The following is an 8,456-nucleotide window of genomic DNA, read 5'->3' on the forward strand; positions in this document are numbered from 1 at the left end:
CCCCCCCCCCCCCCCCTTTAAAAAAAACGAAGGAAGGAACTTTCACCCATATAAAGGCAGCTTCTGCCTGAAATTGACAGAGGTAGACCAACCTTGGACAACAGATAAAAGGTCCATGTTAGCACTGCCGCAGATGTTTCATGTCCGGCTATAAGCATTGTCATGAGGTCATCACGAAGTTGCTTGCTTGAGACCTACAATTTAATGCATGAGAAGCCTCTAAACCAAATTGTTTGGCAGTGTAAATGCATCCAAAACTCCAATGTGTCATACCTCATCTCCAGATGCTAACAAGAAATGGAGGATGCTAGGATCTTTTTCATTCATGTATTCCTCGTGAAACTGCAACTCTTCTTCGTCTACCATCCTCTGAAATGCATTCCGAGGTAGGCACAACTCAGAACAAAATTACTCGCAAAAGATCAAGCAAAATAAATTTTGATACGTATTAGAAAGCCACTGACAACATAGTAGAGAGAGTTAAAAATTGGTTGCATGTCAGTACTCACTCAAAGCAACATATCTTTCAAAATCTATGTTTGCCATAACATCTGCAGCTCATTTACTAAAGGGCTTGGTTTTTGCGCTTAACTCTATTTGCAATAAGCATTCCTATCTTTGCCTTTATCCTTGGACTCACTTACTGTTTCTTATTAACTTAAAAGAGGAAAAATTACATCGTTTGTCACAAAGTTCATACATCTTATTCGAAAAGTAGGACAAGCTAGTCTCAAACGAAATGGAGAATGACATCAAACAAAGCCTTTGAATTGTACTGCAAGTTAGGTATGAAGATATGACAAAGTAGCCATGGGACTTTGCTGTATTAGAGAGGAGGACCACTCAGTCCCAGTTTCAGTCCACAGAGATGAACAGGTCTGTACAAAACCCATACATCCACTTCCTTAAGGCCACTATGCTAGTTCCGTGAAGCACATCTTCAGAGAATCTTTCTCATATCCAATTACCACTTCGCTATTGATACTTATTTTGTAACTGCTGAGGTATTATCCTGAATCATACTAATCCCTGTCATATTCCACCACATTATTGTCCATCATTATTTATTAGGTAAGTTGTTTCGGAATTTATAACATGAAATCTACAAGTTATGGAGAAACGCTGAGAAAAAGAATAAAACTTCCTAAATTGCAGTAGTAGGATTGTTAAGATCTCAGCCTCAGGATCCCTCTTGCGATCTTATATGATCCTTACTGATCATAGGATGACTCCTTTCCAATCTGACCACTTATTGACATTAGGGATCTGTGTACTGTGAGAAATATATGGAAAAACTATTATTGAATTGTGTATCGAAATTGTTACATTGAGACCCTATTTATAGACAATACATTGGAATCCTTTTCTAACTAGGATTCCTATTCTTATTCCTATTCTATGTAGGAATATATATACTTATTTCTATTCTAACACTCCCCCTCAAACTGGTGCATACAAATCATATGTACCTAGCTTGTTACAGATGTAATTAATACGAGGACCTGTGAGGGACTTGGTGAAGATATCTGCAAGCTGATCATTTGACTTCACAAATTTCGTAACAATATCTCCTGGGAGTATCTTTTCTCTGACAAAGTGACAGTCAATCTCAATGTGCTTAGTCCTTTCATGAAACACTGGATTTGATGCGATATGAAGAGTTGCTTAATTGTCACACACAAGTAAAATTTGATCAATTTCGCCAAATTTTAGTTCTCCCAGCAACTGTTTAATCCAAACTAGCTCACAAGTTGCAGCCGCCAATGCTCGATATTCTGATTCTGCACTAGATCGAGCAACCACACTTTGTTTCTTACACTTCCACGACATCAAATTACCTCCTACTAAAACACAATATCCGGATGTCGAACGTCTATTAGAGGGTGATCCTGCCCAATATCTAGTGATATGCTCATGGCCTTGATCCTCATAGAGTAGTCCTTTACCGGGAGCTGACTTTATATATCGTAGGATACGAACAACTGCTTCCCAATGACTATCACAAGAGGAAGTCATAAACTGACTTACAACACTCACAGGAAAAGAGATGTTAGGTCTAGATAATTCAATTTTCCAACGAGCCGTCTATACCTTTCAAGATTACTAAGTGGCTCCCCCCTGTCCTGGAAGGAGTTTAACATTTGGATCCATAGGAGTGTCAATAGGTCTACATCCCATCATTCCCGTCTCCTCAAGAATGTCTAAGGCATACTTGCGTTGAGAAATAACAATACCTGATCTAGACTGAGCAACCTCAATACCTATAAAATACTTCAATCTGCCAAGGTCTTTAGTCTGGAAGTGCTTAAAGAGATGTTGCTTCAATTTGGTGATACCATCTTGATCATTACCAGTGATAACTATATCATCAACGTAAACAACCAAATAGATACACGGATTTGGTGCAGAATGCCGATAAAACACAGAGTGATCAGCTCCACTACGAGTCATGCCAAACTGTTGAATAACTGTGCTGAACTTCCCAAACCAAGCTCTGGGAGACTGCTTCAGACCATAGAGTGACCTACGCCATCGACATACAAGGCTACTAGACTCCCCCTGAGCAACAAAACCAGGTGGTTGCTCCATAAGACTTCCTCCTCAAGATCTCCATTCAGAAAAGCATTCTTAATGTCCACTGATGAAGAGGCCAATGACGAACGGCAGCCATAGATAGAAAAAGACGGACATATGCTATTTTAGCCACAGGAGCGAAAGTGTCACTATAATCTAGCCCAAATATCTGATTATACCCTTTGGCAACAAGACGAGCCTTAACCCGATCAACCTGACCATCTGGACCAATTTTGACAAGAAAGGAGATAGGCAGAATCTGCTGGGCAAATCCCTTACACAGTAGTTTACTAATGGTTTCTAAACTTCCTCTGTTGTGGGACGATATATCTAATATTCTAACACTGTTTCAAGCTCAAATGTGGGGAAGTAACCTTCATTGTGCAAATTAATAATGTAGAATAGGAATTGAACAAGTGATGTTGATCAATATGCAGTACTTACGTCAGAATTGTGCCTGAACAGCAGCAGAACAATAGCTAGAATAGTATTCCTTTTTTTAACAGTAGAATTATATTATTAAATAATTGTGGCTAGAATTGTATGCATACAATGGCTAGAACAATGTCCACTCAAAAAGTGGTTGAAACAGTTGTCAGAAGAGTGGTTGGTTAATGGATAGTCATCGAATACGTAAGGGAACAGTGTTGGAAGAGTCACCAAAAACAGGCGTATTGCTGTCGGATGATCACTTGAATAAGGAAAAATCAGAGAAAACGCACTGTCGTCTCTATAGTGCTAAAAGGAGATGCAATGCCACTGAACGACCAATGGAAACAGTCACGGTATCACTAGAGCGAACACTGGAAATAGATTGAAATGGTGACCCTAGGAAGAAGAATGAAAATTTTGGCTGATAGAGCAGCTGAAGCAGAAATAAATTACGTCCTTAAGCAAATCGTCCCTACTCTTATACCATATGAGAAATAAGAGAAGAGATCGGGAGAATATTGTGTACAAGTCCAATATCTAGGAGCGGCCATAGATAGGTTATACAATACACAAGATTCTGACATTGTAACATTATACTAGTCAAAATTGTGGAATTGAATGAACCTATGCACACGGAAATTCTAATCTGGGATTGATTTTAATGGAAATACCCAATTTCCAGTAGGTCGATAAGGCTTTATCTTGAGACTATATACTGACCTATACTAGTCACTTCTATCATGCAGACAATAATAAAATTAGTAAAAGTTCAAAATGATTTTGTTCTTGATAAGCAGAAGATCAGGATGATCTCTGAAGCAAATAAACATTACCTTACATATAGCAATCAGATTATCCAATGTGTCATTAATCAACTTGAGAGCTGCATTGACCTTTTTAAGCTTTGGAGAGATATCTTTCCAGATAGGCAAATCCCAAACTGGAATTGGTGCAATACTGCGATCTTCTGCTTCTCTAAGCACTGTATATACAGCCTGAACAAGACAATATATCACAAGCACAGGTACAATTGCTGCTGTCAAAAATAATTAAAACTTGCAATAGTTCCAATAAAACAGATTAAACAAGTAAATTTGATCCAAGCAAAAGTACCTCCACGATACCAGTGTCTACAGTTAACGAGTCAAAATCATAATTAAATACAGCTTTGCCAATGATGTCTAATGTTAGACGGGAGAATAGTGATTCCATCTCTACATCTTCTCCATCAGTTGCAGCAACATCAAGCTTTTTGCACAACCTGTCGGTTGCTTTTCCAAATAAGCCAATCATAGCTGCTACGTACTACAATCAGCAATGGAAAATGATGACAATCGTAAAAATATAGAAGGATTTTGCCTTCTCACTTAGCACTACACAAATAGATAAACAAATTAAATAAAAGACTAAATTAGCTCATATATATTCAGCAAGAGGCCAACTAACAACATCAAGACAGAAAAATAATCCCCAAGAAGTAGAACAATTGCATTGATACCTTTTGATGCAATGCTGGTACAATGGCACGCCGCCTGACGCGCCAAATTTCTCCATCTGCAGGTATAAGTCCCTTCCCCATCACAAAGTCCAATATTTCAGCTAGGATACCCTGGAGATGGAGGAATCAGAAGATATCATCTTTCGAATTTTGAGTTGGTTATTTGTTCCTTCACCCTTTATATTCAACAAATTAATAGAGTACAGACAGCAAATTGATTTACCTTAGAATAAGCCTTAGAATTATCCTTCAGTATGTGTTTGGCTATTGATGGATCAGAAACTATTAAGAAAGACTGCAAACAATGTCAAATCATCAAACAATCATACAGAGAATCCGATTGAATTCAAAATGCACAAGTGGAAAAAATTAGATTTTGATGCAAATAAACAAACCTTGGGACCAAAAATCAACCGGAAAATTCCGCCATAAGTAAGGTAAAGCTCATAAAGCGGCATGAAGAATGGCTCATCCCGAATAGCACTGATGGATCCTTTTGCCTCTGGAATGCGAGGATAATCGCCCGTCCGTCGAGAGAAGAACTCAAGAAACTCCTTTGGTACACCCAATTTAGACAAACCATTTTTGAGCAATGACGAGAATCTACTCCAGAGAAAGAAAAAAAACATAAACTTAGCAACAAAAGAAACCAGAATAACTTTAAGTGCGTATTATTGATGCTAAAAACAGAAATGCGTTGTGTCAAAAGAACTTATCGACTTAAGTGGATAGCTAAAGTTCATGAACCTCAATAAGGAACAAATTGCTAACTAGATTATCGGCAAGTTTGTTGGAATGTACGCGTCCACCAGTGATCATAGGACCAGGTCCCTCGACAGAATTAAAGTGCAGAAAATAAATAGCACAATGTAAACAGGTACAAGAGTTTTATGTGGAAACCTCCTTGCTCAAGAGAGTAAAACCACGACCTGTCAACTGTTTTCACTAATCTTCTCAAGCAAACGTGAAACACAACACAGATTACAACCACAACCATGAGATTAACACCTTAATGCCACACTAAGTAATACTCCTATTACTTAATGAGCCTAAGCAATAATCCTACTGCCCACTAAACCAGCTACCTCTACTTGATCTAGACTTTAAGAACCCCACAAGGCTAACTCTAGCCACCAACTCCGATCTCCAAGACAAGAGCATGAACGAGCAGCAACTCTGCTGCACCACACATCAACTAACTCTAGTTGACACTCCTAGGCAACTCTACCCAAGAGAACATCAAAACAATGATATAAAAAGCTTGACTAAGACAAAGATGATTCGACTAACTAACTCTAGTTAATACGGCTCAACCTAAAGACTTAGACAAACAACTGATCTACTATCCTTTATAATTTAGGAGTAGATTTACAATTTAAGCACATAAGATACAAAGCTCCAAAGACAACAAGACGCTTCAGCACTCCATCAGGTCCCTTGTTGATATGAGCAGTGTTTTTCCTTGAAGATGGTCTTCTCTTTGTAAGCTTAAGAAGTTTGTTTGCCAAATCTTAGTTTGTGTTTTGTGTTAAGAGATTATATTAAATGAACACAAAACTCTTGAAAACGCTCCATTGGATGGGAGCCTGCTTCTCCAAAAGACGTGCACCTACCACATCAGAGGTGGCAACTTTTCTAACAGTTGTCTTGTAGTCTTTTCACATACGCAGTCTTGCAGGGACCAGGTCCCTTGCAATGTGTTCTTAGTGAGTTCTTGAGAAGACTTGCTAACTCTCTCTCTTTTTGAATGAATGGATCTGCTTGTTGTTTGTCATTTTGACTATCAACCAAAAAGAATTATTGTCCATTGGACAAACAACCTCGTCCATTTCTATTGGTGGAGTACGCCGACGACTTCACCAACCCACTGACAGGACAGCTTTACAGTTGTACATCATTATAAATCTGGACGAGAGAACTCTGCCAAGGACCGGGTCCCTGCATTTGTGAGAATCATCAAAACACCTAGAATATAACATTTTTCCCCTTTTTGATGATGACACACAAATATCCCTCACGCTGAGTTTATTCATTCATTGACTTTGTCGTCAGTCCCAATAACAAGGATCTGGTCCCTTGTTAGATCCCTAAGTTTGTTAAATCATCAAAACTTAACATCAGCTCTAAAATAACAAAGTTGCTTCAGTTTCCTGAACATCTGAATAAGGAAAAAATCTCTCTAAGAGGAAAAACCTGAAACAACTAGTCAGCTAGATAATACATGAATTGACATCATTAAGTGCTCCATAATTTACGATTGATGGTTGAACATGTGAAAAATAAAAGGTACACAGAAAAGAATTAAGAGAATGTATGGAGACTAATTTCACAAGCCTGATTCCTTATATAAGCACACTTTACAAAGTATATAACTGCATATTTCCAGTATGGGAAACTCTCAGAGAATAGATATGTAGACATAGCTATCAACATCTATGTTGCTCAGACTATTCAAACATGTTGATGGATGTGTGTCGAATGATTCGAACTGGGCACCACGTAAGTTTTGAGCATACCCTTGTCACTGCGCTACTAGTCTCCATTGGTTCTAAGAGTGTTCAAAATACTATATATACCAATATAAAGCAACATAGATGTACATTTAACTCTCTAGCTAACACTCATTGAGCTTATCACATACATGTGATTGATTCAGGGATTGGTGAAGTGCTTGATAAATATATCTACAAGATAATCATATCAACTTCAAAATTCCATGTCTCCTTACTTGGAATTAATCCTACCTTTTGTCAATTTGTGTAATTCAATGAATACAAATTAAATACGTTGCAAAGGAGATGAACATATGCATTCCAAATGTGAATATCCTATATAAACAGTGTCTTTGGTGAACATAATTCGCACCAAAACCAATACTAGCCATACAAAGATTATCCACTACAGTTAAACAAGACCAAAAAAAATAAAATTATAGTAAATCAACATACGTACCCAGATTGTTCAACAGTAAACTCGCCTGAAGCAATACGAGCAGATAATTCAGCTCGCCTTTTCTCTTCTAAAAGCTTTTCCACCTTTTTCACTCCTTCATCTACCGACTCAGGCTGTTTTCCATTTGAAGAACACCTAATTGTAAAATTTGATGCACTACCATTGAATTTAGGTGAGAAAGTGAGTCTAGATTTAGAGTAATGCTGTGCTGGAAATTGAAAAAGAGGAAGAGAAGAAGCCATGAAAGAGAAAAATGGAGATAATGAAGAATGCAGTTGACAATGTGGCGCACTCAACAACCACTAAAAACGAAGAGAGAAGTAAGTTGGAATTATGGAGTGTTTGTTAGTGTAAAGATACCGGCAGCCGTCTATAGGTATCTATTTTGTTTTGGTTATTACGCCAACTAACCAAATTATTTGAGATGCGTTTAGACCATATTTTGGATTTTCTGTTGTAAGTTGTAACTAATTTAGCACATGTCACATGGTGTGAACTTTACTATCTAAAAAGTTATTTGTGTCGAAAAAATTTATTGTTGACGTGTGGATAGTGAGTCCATTGTTTATTTTAAAGCTAGAATTAGAAGTAGAAAATAGAACTACAACAAAAAAAAGAAAAGAGAATTATATTGGTCCCAACATACGTAATAAATAGAGTAAAGACATAAATACACCATCAAAGTTGTCCCGTATTTTCATAAAGACACCTTAATTTTCAAAGTGTCCTATCACCCCACAGAACTATTTAATATCTTTGTAAATGGGCCATTATGACCCATTCCCTCGTCTATTTAGTGGCGCGTGTTGCTCACTCCCTATGATGAGAAAAGACCCGACCCGACCCTGTTCTTCGAAGAAAGTCATTTCTCCTTTTCTTTTCTTATTTCTCAATTTTCCCTAAAATCTAAAGAAATAGAAAAGTTTTCTCGTCGTGTTGTTGTTGATAATCTTGTTGTTTATGTGTCTTGGTGAAGATTCTTGGAGATTGAAGGTCTAAC

The 8,456-nt window shown here is 37.6% G+C and overlaps 1 protein-coding gene across 2 annotated transcripts in view; it reads right to left on the bottom strand.

Annotated features, from left to right (window-relative positions):
* LOC102591173 (protein LUTEIN DEFICIENT 5, chloroplastic) overlaps positions 1-7,870 on the bottom strand; it is an 11,767-nt gene extending 3,897 nt beyond the window's left edge. Inside the window, exons 1-8 of one of the 2 annotated variants that reach the window (XM_006340440.2) lie at positions 7,457-7,866; positions 4,900-5,107; positions 4,728-4,799; positions 4,505-4,615; positions 4,120-4,311; positions 3,840-4,001; positions 274-369; positions 93-194 (exon numbers count right to left, since the gene is read on the bottom strand). In XM_006340440.2, coding sequence (XP_006340502.1) covers positions 93-194; positions 274-369; positions 3,840-4,001; positions 4,120-4,311; positions 4,505-4,615; positions 4,728-4,799; positions 4,900-5,107; positions 7,457-7,698 — 1,185 coding nt within the window. In that variant the 5' untranslated portion in view covers positions 7,699-7,866. Of the gene's footprint in view, positions 1-92; positions 195-273; positions 370-3,839; positions 4,002-4,119; positions 4,312-4,504; positions 4,616-4,727; positions 4,800-4,899; positions 5,108-7,456 lie in introns of both variants that reach the window. The other variant, XM_015303741.1, reaches the window with a different exon arrangement.
* Positions 7,871-8,456: the final 586 nt, after the last annotated feature.

This window comes from Solanum tuberosum, unplaced genomic scaffold, assembly GCF_000226075.1.
Source record: "Solanum tuberosum cultivar DM 1-3 516 R44 unplaced genomic scaffold, SolTub_3.0 scf00018, whole genome shotgun sequence".
Classification (NCBI taxonomy): Eukaryota; Viridiplantae; Streptophyta; class Magnoliopsida; order Solanales; family Solanaceae; genus Solanum; species Solanum tuberosum.